Source organism: Pelodiscus sinensis, chromosome 1, assembly GCF_049634645.1.
Source record: "Pelodiscus sinensis isolate JC-2024 chromosome 1, ASM4963464v1, whole genome shotgun sequence".
In the NCBI taxonomy this organism is placed as follows: domain Eukaryota; kingdom Metazoa; phylum Chordata; order Testudines; family Trionychidae; genus Pelodiscus; species Pelodiscus sinensis.
Window position 1 is genome coordinate 171,834,877 of NC_134711.1, and position 15,733 is coordinate 171,850,609.

At 42.4% G+C, this 15,733-nt stretch overlaps 1 protein-coding gene across 3 annotated transcripts in view; it reads right to left on the reverse strand.

The window, feature by feature from the left end:
* Positions 1–15,733, reverse strand: part of SAMSN1 (SAM domain, SH3 domain and nuclear localization signals 1) — a 396,747-nt gene that overhangs the window by 86,963 nt on the left and 294,051 nt on the right. For all 3 annotated transcript variants that reach the window (XM_075909843.1, XM_075909842.1, XM_075909844.1), the window contains 3 exons: positions 15,248–15,334; positions 5,953–6,029; positions 1,949–2,017 (listed from right to left, as the gene is read on the reverse strand). In XM_075909843.1, the coding sequence (XP_075765958.1) occupies positions 1,949–2,017; positions 5,953–6,029; positions 15,248–15,334 (233 nt within the window). The remainder of the gene's footprint in view (positions 1–1,948; positions 2,018–5,952; positions 6,030–15,247; positions 15,335–15,733) is intronic.

Genomic DNA, 15,733 nt, shown 5'->3' on the forward strand with positions numbered 1-15,733 from the left:
TGCGCACAAAACATTATATTTCTTAAATTCGACACTTTACACCTGAGCCTAAATAAAGAATCTAATTATCTTACCCATTACAAAGATAGCTTCCCCAATTATCACCTCTAATATCATTAGCTCACAGACATTTACCTCCCCCCCATCCTCCTTCTGTTCTGAAATTTGATTTGTCCTTTTCATATGTGTTCATTTTTTTAAATTGTATCCTTTGGTATATATGGTTGTGACAATTTTCTTCCACTATCTGATCTGAGGAAGTGGGTCTGGCCCACGAAAGTTCATCACGTAATAAACCATCTTGTTAGTCTTTAAAGTGCTACATAGTCCTGTATTTTGTTTCAGCTACACCAGACTAACACGGCTACATTTCTATCATTATTCTCCAGTTTAACAACTTTTAGTCATGTGGAAATACTATGTCATTAAGGTGATCAAGTAACAAGTTTTTAATAGTCTAAATAAACAAACCACCTATTAGCTGCTTTTCACTGGCATACCCAGTTTGAACGCTAATGAATAACAAATTTCTAAACATTAAAAAATCTATTAATGAAAAACGTGTGAACTGAAAAAAAGGCTACATTTGGCCTGATAAATTATTCCCAATAAATACATTGGACAGCTGTACTCCCTGAGCTGTTATAAGGATTAATTTGATGAGCAGACAGCATTTTGAAATCAAAATGAACAGTGCTATCAGCCAGATCCAAACATCCTTACTCCCTTTTAGTAATACTTAATTTGAGGAGAACCTACACTGGTTTCAGTCATTTTACTTGTGAAGCATGGAATGTCTCAGCATAAATAAGCATAGCAGAAATGTGTGATCATTTTCTGAATTGGTTTACAGGTCCCAAAAACATTCAGCTACACAGCAATTACTGACTTTTCAAAAAAGAAAACTAAATATAGCAAGTAAATGAACCTGTCTTCCTGTCTGTAATGTTATTATGATCTTACTATGAGAAATACTTTTATATTCTTTCTTTGGAAAGTATTGGTAGTTTCCAATGACATTTCCAGATGGGCTATAAATATGTGAAGTCTATGTGTGAGAAAACATTTGCTATTGCATTTGTATGGCAGAACTGTTTTGCAAAATATACTGACTTTTTTTTAATCTGGAGAATCAAATTAATTTAGCTCTCAGAAAAGTTTCTAGAGGTTGAACCTCTATCATCCGGAACTCTGTGGTCAGGCAACATTCATGGTCTGGAAGGACCACAAATGTTGTGGGACTAGAAAGCCCCAGTAGCAGAGGTTGCTGGTGGCTCAGAGCAAATGAGGTGGTGGGGTCAGTGGAGCCCACAGGGCAGCTAAGCCCACAGTGGCAGGCCATAGGGAGCTATACTGGGGTAGTCGGGCTGCCACGAGGTTGGTGTGGCCCACCTGAAACTCCAGCTGGGCTGCCACAGCTCACAGGATTGGGAGGCTGGGGAGAGAAGCCCTGGAGCCTGTGGAAAAGAGCCTAGTGGGGAGGCTGGCTCCCCTCCTCCCAGATCTCATCTGGTCTAGAAAAATCCTTTGTTCGGGACTGGTCAGGGAGGTCCAACCCATAGTCAGGAATGATGCAGACACGTCTTTCACACACCCCTGCTCATGAAAGAAAAATTCTTTCACACATCCCTGCTCATGAAACTCAGTCCTGAACTTTCAGCAGACTTGCTGTGTTAATCCTGGGCCTCAACTTGTCATTTATCCCAATAAGGGATCAGGCTGGTAGTAGAGGCAACACATGGTTCCAGGAGGAAAGAACACCTAGTAGGAATTAGAAATTCTGTGTCTATAAAGGATAAAATTACTGTCACTAATAACATAGATTTGGAAAGAGGGCATTCAGGATTCTGGGAGTTGAAATCCAGTGAAAGAAATGATAGTGAAACTATCCTCTCTTTCAGAACACTCACATCTAAGGATAAATACAAATGTTCGCACCACAACTCACCGTTTCACTGGCACTGGGCTCTGTCAGATTGTGAACTCGAGGTGGGATCCACTGTTCATAAGTCATCACCTAAACCATAAGGGAAAAGAGACCCAATAGATATACATTTATGATTTTTCATAACCTAACAACAAGTGTTATTAAACCAACAGTGTGAGAGCTATGCAAGCTCTTCACATTGTACTGCATGTGTAAAACAACTGTATCTGGCACTTCTGCATTTGGGATAAGTCATTAAGGCAATCTGGTATTAAATTGTGTTTATTTCATCAGTGGTCTCAGAACTAAGATTATTTTCCCCTCCTGCCCATCCACATTGGGTGCATCATTGCACATACGAGTAGGTTATTCCACTGACCTACTGATGGATCAGCTGTACATTGCTAGCTGGGATGCTCAGGTCTCAATTTTCTACTCCCCAGATTATTAGGGGTTGGGAATGCTGCGGAGTCCCAGACTATTCTCAATAATGACTCCTCCAGCTGATGTAGGAATAGGAATGGTGGCACTAATAGATTCATAAAACATGCCTCATGCCTCTTCAGTTGGAAGGCTGGTGGATGAGAATAAGAACTAGAGGATGTGAGTTTGAATAGGGTTAAAAATGCAGAAAGAGTGGAAGAATTCTCAGAGGTCTATGAAGTAAGAAAAGAACAGACCACAGACTTTTCTCATGTGTCCATAAACCATTCCTCTGGTCACAATGTCCCCATGATGGGAACATCATAGAGAAAACACTTTTGCAGTCCCTGGTGGGCAAGCCTGACAGTGCTTATAGCTTATCTGTGAACGTAATGAACAGTAGCCCCCTTGTCCTTATGAATATGAATGACACTTTGAAGGCTGAATGCAACCTAAGAATTTACGTGAGAAATGAGGCATGAAACATTTTCAAAAATGTATTAGCCCAAAGACTATTACTTCATATTTTATATCCTTCCCAATATGCTACAGTGGGTTTGAGCCATCAAGTGAGTGATGCCAGAGAAGAACAAACAAGAACAAGGATATGAAAATAAATGCTGAGAGCAAAGCTTCCATGAGACACTCTTTATAGTAAGCTATAATTATTGGAGAGCCATTCATGCTGTTCAACCTCAAATGTTATTTCCCTTGCAAGCTTCTTTTTTCCAGCATTTATTTTTTACAGAGTTTCACATGTAGTCCTAGAATAAAATCAGACATCAGGTTGTAGGCTGAGGAGGGGCTCAAGTTTTTAAAACATTCAGAGAAGTCCATTACATTATTTTTAAAATTGAGAGAAATAATAAAATGTTTGCTTATTCTATTTACCATTCCCACAATGTTGGGCCCTGCCATTTCAGCTTCTGAACAGAATGTGGAAGTGAAAAATAACAAGAACAACATTTCAGAAACTTAAAAAGACAATTACATCAATCTTACCCTGATCCTCATTCTATTTGTGCAGTTCCCTACTACAAATTGGGAGGGGCTAAAGCAGCCCTAGGAAGGCTTCACAGAGCCCAACTAATGCAGAAAGGACTTATAAGGAGACAACCAGGGGGAGGTTGAGAAGCAGCCAATCAGGGCCAAATGGGCCCTATAAGAAGGGACACAGAATAGTTCAGTATCTCTCTGCAACATGAGGAAGAAGGCCTGGCTGTCTATAAGAACAAAACAGTACTCAGCAGGGTCATGGGTAGCTCCAGCCTTACTGGTAGACAGGGCAGATGGAGGTGCTGGGGCTACAGGGAAGTGGCCCAGTGAGCATAGGAGAAGCAGGGAGTGGCTGCTTGCTAGAGGGTCCCTGGGCTGTGGCTCAGAGCTGCATGTGGGCCTGGACCCCTCTTTTGCCCCATGGGTCGCAGAAGACAGCAGCCAGCCAAAGAATTGCAGTTTGCTCCTGAAATAGGGGCTAGACAATGGGCTGCAGTTTACCACAGTCATGGGAGGTTGGGTGAAAGACTGAGTCCCTCCAGAAGGAGGAGAACAGCCTAAAAGCTATACCCTGAAAAGGACACCAAGGTCCAGGAGAAACATAAGTCCAGACCCTAGAAGGAGGAGACAGCCGAGGGATGACAAGCAAGATGTCACCCAAAAAGCAGCACATTCAACTGGACTGAGCCAATTCCTAGAGCAACCAGCAGGAGGCACCATGGCAATGAGTCTACACCCTATTACAGTCACCAACTCTCTCAGATGTGGGGAAGGGGTAATAATCATCCAGTAAATGTTGTTATTTTAAAACAAATCCATAAAGTCTAATATTTTCAAAACCAGCCTCTGAAAAAAAAATCAGATCTTGCAGATCTCAAGCTGGCATAAAAACTTAGAGATGTCTAGTCCCTCCATCTTGCTTTGTGAGATCAAAACAACAATGGAGGCAGCCCAAATTAGAGGCCATTTTTCATATGCTGGTCCAGAATTTTTGTGGTGATTCAAAGCCATCTAAGAGACTCTGAGACTCAAAGCAAAAATAAACCTGGTCTCTTGTTCTGATGTCTGATAAAATGTCCCTAGGAATTCATCCCAGAAGCAACAAGAGGCAACCTAGTGGCTGTTGCTCTGTGATAGGAGAATAGTAATGTACATCCCCCCCAAACTGATGAGGATGAGAAGAGAGGGAGATTTATGGAGCACACCCCAAATCCCATTACATTGATGAGGAATAGCTTACTAATACTTAGCAGCAAGATAGGGTGGGAGAGACCATGAAGCATAAAAGAAACAGAGAGGGGAGGGAGCCAACTCCTATTCCCAGACCTGCTTTTTGTAGGAGACACTGAAATAAAGATCCACTCCCCCTGCCAACAATACAGCCACAGATGAGGCTCTGAGGGAAAGCAGAAGGAGCCAGTACCAAAGCAGCTATCCAGTCACTGATCTCCCTCTCCTTCGCAGGGACTCCTTGACTTCTAATGACTGTAATGTCATCTCTGATCCTTGGTTGCTGAGCAGAGCACAGTTAAAGGGTGGATCTGACCTGGCCTGTGAACCATCCCAGCTGTCTCCAGTTTGGGAGATTGTACTGTGGACATCCTTTCTTTTTAAGTCTCCAAATTCTTCTGATGAAGTGGGTTTGCCCACGAAAGCTCATGATTCTATATATTTTGGTCAGTCTCTAACATGCCACAGGACCATTCATTTTTATTTTTAAGAGTAGCATTCCAGAACCCATGGCACTGTTCTTTGCAGGGCTGACCCAGTGGAGAAAGCTCACCTCAGAGTCTTTCACAGTGGTCATTATTGGTATGCAGAAGCACGAGAGCACTTAAAAAAGAAAGGTACTGAATATCGGTTTTAAACTTCTCTCATACATTACAGGCTTTGTAATATTTTGGCCCACATCCTCAAGCTTGTGCAAACTGACCTAATTCCATTGAAATCAATGGAACTAAATCAACGTATACCTGATGAGGATTTGGCCCTTTAAGTGAAAATAATGGGAAAGGAAATTCTAGGCTGGAAGCAAGTGGGGGGGGGGGGGGGAACAGTTCTCGTGACTCCTGAGCCATCACTAACTACTCCAGCTCCTCCTGAGCCACTCTGCTCCTCAGCCTGACAGGTCGTTAACTACTTTTATGTTATTATTATGCAGGCCCAAAGGTCAGACTTCCTTAATTGCTCATACTAGTGGGCTAATTAATGTAGTCTTATGAAGAGGAGTGTCAGGAGACACCGTACATGTTTATATAAATTCAGAAAGCATTAAGACACATCCATCTATGTAGAGTATGCAAGATTGTTCTAAGCACTTAGCATAGGTCTTGTCAGATAAAATTCCAGTGCACTAATTTAACAGATATCTAGTCACTCTGAAAAACAAGTCTGTAAAGCATTGAAGTGCATATGCTTTGCATAATGAAAGTGGCATATAACTCAAATCATCATCTGAGTCTTCCTTGAAACTCCACTCCCCTAATACCGATGCACGTCAATTTATAAAGTCAAATCCTGGTAAACTCATACTGAATAAATGTAGGAAATATACTAGTTTTGTGAAGACAGCATTAGAAATTGAATACATCACATATTTCTTTTACCTGACATGTAGTTTCTTTTATCTTTTTTCCTTGCAGTAAGTGTATTCTATCACCAATAAGAAAATCTTCTTTGCGCTCTGGAAAAAGATTACACATTTGCTTACATAATTCTGAGAGTCCACAGTGTTACTTGTTTACAGGCAATATACAATTTGAAACTCTCCAAATGTGTTTAATTATTTTTTGACCCTCCAAAGTTAATTTCACATCACTTAACTGAACTCTTATAACGAAGATTTGAAGTAAAACTAAAAAGGAAACTGGCAAAATAGCTCACGTAAATAAAATCCATTTATGTATTGTTGTTTTATTTGTACTTAACACCTCAGTTTACTAATTCAGAATCCCTATTGAGCAGCATCTTGCGCATCCCAATTTTTACAGCTTCGGAGTACGAAATATTTATGCGGAAATTATGGCTCTCAGCAAAAACAATTCCTACAATCCAAGATCTTTCTTCCTTTGAACTATAAGAAGTGTTTTCAAAAGGCCAATCTTTGTATTTTGTTCTTTTCAGGACACCATGACATTGACCTGTGAAAGCTATGAGCTTTCTATAGTGACAGCCAATAGATGAGCAGGTGATTTATGTGAAAAACTACATCTTGAACCCACTTTCCCAGAAGTCAGTGGAAAAGCTCCCACTGAATTTAATGGGGCAGGGGCAGGGACAGAGAGTGCTGATTCCATTTTCATTGACATTAGTGGGATTAAGCTTTAGGAAAAAAACCTTAATTCTGGGCAAGAATGACCTTGTAACAGGGCAGCTGCCCTGTACTGGCCCCTTAAGAGCCAAACCCCAGCCTGGAGCAGGCCCGGGGAGTTCAGCCCAGCTGGGTGGCGTTGGCCAATTAAGGCCCAGCTGGGGGCTATAAAAGGGCAGGGCTGCTTCAGCCAAGGGAGAGTGAGCCTGGCTGCCGAGGGAGCAGGACGCTCTCTGGAGCTAGGGCAGGGCTAGAGAGTCAGGCTGGGCCAGGGCGCTTGGACAGCCAACCAGACAGCCTGCTAGGCCTGTGGCAAGGCCGTGAGCCTGGCTGCCGAGGGAGCAGGACGCTCTCTGGAGCTAGGGCAGGGCTAGAGAGTCAGGCTGGGCCAGGGCGCTTGGACAGCCAACCAGACAGCCTGCTAGGCCTGTGGCAAGGCCGTGAGCCTGGCTGCCGAGGGAGCAGGACGCTCTCTGGAGCTAGGGCAGGGCTAGAGAGTCAGGCTGGGCCAGGGCGCTCGGACAGCCAACCGGCCAGCCTGCTAGGCCTGTGGCAAGGCCTGCTGGAGAGACACCAATCCCCCGGAAGGGGGGCTCAGAGCGAGTGACTTGGGCACTGCCGGAGGGCAGTGTGGCGAAGAGAGCAACGCGACTAGAAGATTCCAGAGGGGAAACGCCACGTGAGCGGAGGCCGGTGCGGGCGGAATGGACTGATTCCGGGGCCAGATGACGGACCCCCGCTACGGTGGTGAGTGACCCCCTCACAGACCTCAAAGTTTGTACAAGTTGGTTAGGAGGATTTTTCTTGTCTTATGATAAGCTCCATTCATTTCAGGATAGACTTTGTCACATTGATTCCTGTTGAGCAGCACCTTACAAAACAAGTACTCTAACTGACTGCAATGGGACAACTTGGAATAAGACCTTCAGGATCTGGCCATGTGCGATTAGAATTCAATCTAATTGCACTTTCCTATGAGCTAATTAAAAGGTAGCTCCTACAAACACTTAAGTTTGTGATTGAATTCAATGGGACCACTTGTGTATCAAGATTATCACATGTGAAAGCGAGGGTATGATCAGAGCCTAAAATATGCTCACATGAGGGGAATATTTTTTTAACTGGGAAGTTCTTAGGGACTGCACTTCTGAAAATCAAGCCACTTAAGCATATACATGTGGATTTTGTGACTCTCATTTTAGGGATACATTTTGTATGGCCCATGATATTCAATTTTACACTTCATTACAGTCAAATATGTGTAACTGATTTTGCCCCTAAACAAAAGCTTTAATGGAAGGCATTACATTTTGCCATGCATATTTTAACTTACCAACAAATAAGAAGATCTAGCCCAAGTTCTAGGTGCTTTTGATAAACAATTAAAAGTTCTGTGCAAACCAGTTACAAATTCAGCATCATCTCTGCACTCACAACCAACCCCAAGATCAAACCTTACATAACCAATACTTTTTGGAGCTACCCACCTCCATATCCTGTAAGGCCTTAGGCAAATAGATGAGTGCAACCTTAACTATTTCACAGATAAAATAGCATGCCATGATGCAAACCAAAGGAAAGAGTTAGTTCCAAAATGAAAGACAACACGCAGACAAATCCTGCCAGCAGCCCTTCCCTGGAAATGGAGGTGGCTCAAGCTAAACATGTATGTTACATGCATGTTAGTGGATGGTTTCTTGCTAGTGCTCTGCAAAAGGGTCTGCTTTGATAGCAATGAATGATACAACAGGCAGGCAGAGTTATAGCGCTTCATGATCAGAGTTTTGTGTTTGTCCAGTAGAAGCTTGACCCTTCCTGAAATCTGACCCACTTTCTTCAAACCCATTCACACTAGCTTGGCAAATTTGTTCTTGTTGGTTTTTTCCTTAAATTTTTCAGCATTCCCTTCAGGCTTTGACTGACATTTTAAAAGTTCACTTTTAGACTAAGCTTCAGGGCAATGGTTACTTTCTCTGTATTGTCACATGTGTTCACACATATATATCAGGCCCATACTTGGGTGTGTGTGTGCAAAGGGTGCAAAAGCACCCCCAACCATGGTGCCCCAACTAAGCATACTCCAGCAGCCAGGGGAAGGCAGGAGCAGAGCACTGACCAAGCCTCCCTCCCCCATGCTCTGGCTGGCTGCGGAAAGGCTGAGGCTGATTTCCCCACTTACTTGGGAGAATATGGGGGGTGCATTCACACCCTTGCAGTCCACATTTACAAGAAAGCACCCTCACCAAAGAAATTCCTGTGTATGGGCCTGTATATAGTCAAGTGCATATCTAGTTTTTCTCCAAGAATCTGTTCCTCATTGGAAAGAGAGGTCCCAAAGCTCATACAAGCAGACAGAATTTTTTCTGTAACTGTTTATTATAAACACCTAGCTAAATATTTGCAGGATCAGGAACTTAAATGGCTTCTAAAATGTTGTAGTTTCTCTTGTGAACACTTTTGCCCATAGAACTCCTGAAGAAAAATGGCAGTGCCAATTCAAGTGCCAATCAACATTTTTGCCAGCTCTGATTAAAGTGTAGTCCTACTTGGAAGTGAAAAGGGCATTCAAGGGTTCCATACTTGCCTCCCAGTCATTTCCTCATGACATTTTCCTTCATTTAGACTATTTTCTTTCTAATCAGCAGGCCTGCAAACGCAAGCTGAGATCTGAAAATCAGCCTGGATTCTCTGTGGCTGAGGTACCACTCCCATCAATAATGATTCCTTAGCCCAAGTGACTTTGATGTGGCAACACAGGAATAAAACCAGCAGATGGCTCTGCAATTTGGAACTAAGTAAATCACAACTCTCACCTCCCTCCCGCCCCCAAAAAACCAACCACACTTCAAAAGATGTCTGTGTTCTGTGGAGCCCATACTGGTAAGTAAGGGGGAAATCTTACTTTGTTATTATGAGTAAGCAGAATGATTACATACACAGAGGAAAGAGATCTGCCAAGTGCAAAGATGCTATTTTTACATAGTCACTTTGCAAGCTGAATCATACATTAAACAAAGGACTATTGGGTGTACACAATGAATTGAATTTAGGCTAAAAAAAACCCTGGAGGTTACCATCTCTTGGCATCAACAACCACAAAAAAGAGTCATCAGAAGCAACAAATGTGACTAGAATCCTCTTTCATGATCATAAAATCTATAATCAAAGCATCACAAGTCTGATCTGTAAACACAGACTAACCTGTGCAGTCCATGGAGCACACAAAATCCAGCAAGCAGCATACGTATACCTCACAGCAATTTGTGTAAATGCTAACTGCAGTGTACCTACGGGGGGCTGACAGACTTACTCGGCTCCTGGGCAAGGGTGGGTGCGGGGGGCAGCTCTGTGCTCCATGAAAGGGTGTGTGGCATCAGGCATAAGGGAGGGTCAGCCCCCCACCCCTCAGTGCTGCCTGGATCACACAGTGCCCCACCGTAGTGGAGGCTGGAGACCCAGGCCCTTTTGAATTGCCGGGACCCTTTGTCCTGCCCCGTCAGCAGGCCTGGCTCTGGCTTAATAGTGTCATAGACTCACTTTGCCATAGTGTAAATGACTGTACACAGAACAGGGCAAAGGTGGATCTGGCCCATTAGTTCGGAGAGATGGTAACTTCTCCCATTTGTCTCAGTCTTTTTTCTCTGATGCTAGTAATGACATTTTAAATGACAAGATTATTAATTGTTACAATGATTATCATTTTAGGAGAAACAGCCAGTGAGCCTAGCCTTGTGAACAGCCTGAGAAGAGTACACCCCCGCTCTCTGACCTCTCTCTATATGTACAGGTTGCATCAACAGTCTGATAAATCCACTTTTATGGAAACTAAATGAGCAGTCACATGAAGGGCCTGATCCAGAGCATGCTCACAAAATGGGGAGAGGACTGTGTGCTGTCTACCACATATGTAGGGTGGCTAACTTGCAATTCGCACAAAACAGAACACCTTTGCCTCACCCCTCCTCCAAGGCCTTCGTTGGCTTCATCCCTGCTCACTCCATCCCCACCCCTGTTGCTTTCTTTCCCCATCCTCGTTCACTTGCTCATTTTCTGGGGGCAATCGTGCAGGAGGGGGTGAGGGCTCCAAATGGGGCTGCTGAATCACCAGGCAATTTTCCTTTTGCCTCCCTCTCCCTCCTATTGGTGGGCCTGGTTACCGGTGCTGACAAGAGCCATCAGGAACCCTTTTCAATGGGTGTTCTAGTTGAAAACGACACACCTGGTCACCCTAGATGCATGATTTGTAACTTCTAGCACAAGTTCATATTTTGCAGTAGATTTGCAGATCTTGAACAATCATCTCGTTCAGGATGAAAATTTGATTAACAGTGATGCTCTGTAAATATTCTTCCCGTGATTTTCACCACTGTGTGAAGGGGACTTCCACTGAAGTAACTGTACTGCAGAGGCATAAAGGGAGACTTTTGTTTGTTTGCCAGCCTTATGTCCTGATCCGTCTGGGCTCCGGCTCTTCCATTGTAATGCCTGTCAACTTCAATAATATGCTTTCTTTTGCATGCTTTGGGAATTTAGTCAGGGTAAAAAATACATATTTAGCACATCAGACACTGAAGAAGATCAGAAAAACTCTACCTTTCCATTCAACACTACATTTCTAACTACCTTATTTTTCTCAGATGGTCAACACCTTCTGAAATATTACAAAAATATTGAAACTTTTTTGGTTTGTTTAAAAACCAGCTCCTGCTGAAGAAAAATGACAATTATTCCCTCCACAAATATTTTTCTTCTATGTTCCCTACTGTACCAGCCACTGTTCTCCTTCCATAACACAGATCAGTATTAGCCCATACATCAACAGCCCCCTTCTCCCTTCCTCTACTTGCTACCAAAGCATGGTACACTCAAGTTGCATCCCTTGCAAAGATATGACTTTAAAGGCCTCCTTTAGGATTCCTGTGAAATTGATTGGCCCATTTTGTAGAAAGGAGAAACAAAAACTGCATAAGCAATGAGGAACAATATCATAAGAACTGCCATACTGGATCAGACCATGGTTCATCTCTTTCAGTATGTGTCTTCCAACAGTGGCTGATGCTGGATACTTCAGAGGAAATGAACAAAACAAGGCAATTATTGAGTGATCTATTTCCCATTGTGTGGTCCCAGTATCTGCCAGTCAGAAGCTTAGGAACAGAGCCTGGGGTTGCCTCTCTGACCACAGTGGCTAATAGATTTTGATGGCACTATCCTCCACAAATCTTTCTAATTTTTGTTTGAATACATTTTATACTTCTGGCCTTCACAACATCTCCTGGTAATGAATTCCACAGGTTAACTGTGCACTATGTGACAAAGTACTTATTTTTGTTTATCTTAAACCTGCTGCCTAGTAATTCCATTGGGTGATTCCTTGTTCTTGTGTTATGTTAAGGGGTAAATATACTTCCTTCTTCATTCTTCACACCATTCATGATTATACAAACCTCTATCATACCCTCCCCTACCACACACACACACACTTGTCTTTTTTTCTAGCCTGAACAGTCCCTGTCTTTTTTTTTCTCTCCTCATGTGGAAGCTGTCCATACTCCTAATCATTTTGTTGACTTCACCTCTACTTTTTCCAGTTCTAATATATCTTTTTTTGAATTGGGGCAACCGACACTACGTGATATATTAAAGGTACGTGTGTGTGCCATGGATTTATATAGTGGCATTATGATATTTTCCATCTTAATATCTATCCCTTTCATAATGGTTCCTAATGTTGTTGGCTTTTTGACTACTGCTACAAATTAATCAGATGTTTTCAGAGTACTATCCAATGATTCCAAAGTCTCTTTCTTGAGTGGTACCAACTAATTTAGAATCCATGGTTTTGTATATATGGTTTAGATCACGTTTTCATATATGTATTACTTTACATTTATAAACACTGACTTTCATCTGCCATTTTTTGCACAGTCATCCAGTTTGTAACCATTTGTAACCATTTGTAACATTTGTAACCCTTCACTGTCAACTTGAAACTTAACTATCTTTGAGGAATTTTGTATCATCTGCAAAACTTTGCCACCTCAGTGTATACCCTCTTTTCCAGATCAAAAATAAAGATGTTGAACAGCACTAGTTCCTATATTTTCTAACTTATTAAATGTTCAATTGATTTTTCCCACCACCTTTCCCCTTCCATCTACTTCTTTGATAAGGAAGTAGGGATTGTGGGTGCATCTCTGATGGCTTACAGAGAAGCAAATATGGTAGACAACCAGCCTGGCTTAGCAATGAAATCCTTGGTGAGCTTAAACACAAAAAGAGAGCTTAAAAGAAATGGAAACTTGGACAGATGACTAGGGAAAAGTATAAATATATTACTTGAGCATGCAGGAGTGTAATCAGAAAGGCCAAACTGCAACTGGAATTGCAGCTAAGAAGTGATGTCAGAGGTAACAAGAAAAGTTTCTACAGGCATGTTAGCAATAAGAGGATGGTCAGGAAAGGTGTGGGACCCTTACTGGATGAAGGAGGTAAGCTAGTGACAGATGATATGGGAAAAGCTGAAGTACTCAATGCTTTTTTTGCCTCTGACTTCACAGATGAGGTCAGCTCCCAGACTACTGCACTGGGCAACACAGTATGGGGAAAAGGTGGGCAGCCCTTGGTGGAGAAAAAATAGGTTAAGAAATATTTAGAAACACTGGACATACACAAATTCATGGTGTTAGATTTAATGCATCCAAGGGTGCTGAGGGAGTTGTCTGATGTGAATGCAGAGTCATTGGTCATTATCTTTGAAAAACTGTGGCAACAGGGGAGGTTCTGGATGACTGAAAGAAGGCAAATGCAGAGCCCATCTTTAAAAAAGGGAAGAAGAACAATCCAGGAAACTACAGACTGTCAACCTCACTACAGTCCCTGGAAAAATCATGGAGGGGATCCTCAAGGAACCCATTTTGGAGTACTTGGAAAAGAGGAAATTGATCTGGAACTGTCAACATGGATTCACTAAGGGCAAGTCATGCCTGACCAACCAGATTGCCTTCTATGACAAGGTAACTAGCTCTGGGGACATTGGCAAGGCTGTGGATATGATATACCTTGACTTCAGCAAAAGCTTTTGATATGATCTCCTACAGTATTCTTGCCAGCAAGTTAAGGAAGTATGGATTGGATAAATAGACTGTAAGGTGGATAGAAAGCTGGCTAGATTGTTAGGCTCAGTGGGTAGTTATGAACAACTCAGTGTCTGGTTGGCAGTCAGTGTCAAGCAGAGTGCCCCAGCAATCGGTTCTGGGGCCAGTTTTGTTCAACATCTTTATTAATTACCTGGATTAGGGGATGGGTTGCACCCTCAACAAGTTTTCAGATGACACTAAGCTAGAGGGAGAGGTAGCTATGTTGCAGGGTAGGGATAGGATCCAGAGTGACCCAGAAAAATTGGAGGATTGGGCTAAAAGAAATCTGATGAGGTTCAACAAGGACAAGTGCACTTGGGATGGAAGAATCAAGCTAAACGGAAGGGATGGGAAGACAGCTTAATAATCACAACAAGGGATGGAGCCTGTACCCCCAGGAAGCCTTCCCAGCTCTTGAAACAGAGACAGTAGACTTTAGGAAATCTAAGCGGAAGCAGAAAACTATTTTGGCACTCACCACCTGGGGCACACAAGAGATCAGAGCTCTTGTAATCAGAAAGAAGTGGATCCTTCAGTCAAGAGGGTTGAAATCTCTGCACATTTATTATAGATGAAAAAACCATTTAGACAGTTTGTAACCTGCTGACGTTACGTTTTAAGAAAGTGTGTTTTGTTTTACCTGCAACCATAGCTGTGTCTTCCATTCTTATAATTGTTTAAATCTATGCTCTTTATTAAAAACTTGATTTGACTACATATATATATGTAGTATAGTAAACAGAAGTACAGCTCTTCAGTTAACCCATCAGGCTAGTGTATGTTCTGTCTCTTTGGAAGCTGTGAACTTAACTCAGTGGTGTGCAACCTGTGGCCTGTGGGCCTTACATAGTTCATCAGGCTAAGCCATTGGCAGGCTGCCTGAAAGGTTGTTTATATTGCATCTTCAAGTATGGCTCCTGCTGCTTCCATTTGCCATGGTTAACTGTTTCTGGCCAGAGGAACTGAAGGAAGCATCACAAGCCACTGGGACTTCCTGCTTCTCGCAGCTTGCACTTCTCGTAGCTCTCATTGACTGAGAACGGTGAATCACAGCCAACAGGAACTGCAGGTGGCCACACCTGTGTATGCAAGGTAAACAACCTGTCTGGTGGCCTACCAGCTGCTTAACCTGACAAGCCACATATGGCCCATGTCCCACAGGTCGTCCACCAATGACTTAACCTCTGTGAGTATCCAGTGAGAGGGACAGTACACTACATTGGGGGACCTGCTGTGATGCATAGACTCAGGGTGAATATCACCTACAGTGTGTGTACTTAGGTTTTTTTTTTTTTAAGCTACATTTTTCCCCTTCAGGAAGGAGGTAAATCCCAAGATGGCTTGACAAATTATTTAGACAGATTATTGGTGAAAAATGAGAAATTTTTCTAGGTGCCCTTTAAAATACTTTGTGGAAAATGCAAAATCAGCTGAAATACGTTTAGCAATTACCTTCAAGCTGACAGTGCCTTGTGATGTACGAATCATTCTCAGGCTTCTTGGAATTCTGCCAAAGTGTGCCATTCACATTTTTCCTGTCTAAAGTAAAAGCACGGAAAACATTCACTGGCATTCATATAATAACTGTGAAATAACAGGAAAGACTATATAACAATATCATAATGCAAATCAAACAAGCACCAACAGTATACTATAGTATCTGCTCAGAACATTGAAATGAATAAAAGCCTTTGTCAAAGTGGAAATATGATGGATTGGTTTTAGTGTGGCAGAGAACACTTGTATCATCTATTGACATCACCTGCAGCCTCATCTAACGCTGCTTAAACATTATTTAAATTAGTAATAATACTATAACCTCTGGGCTCAAGGCTTTGACATCAGCATTCTGTGACTTTCCAAATATCTTTTCTGGTTTTACTTCTAAAATTTTTATAAGCATCATTTAGATTTATAACGTAATGAATTAGTTTGGGT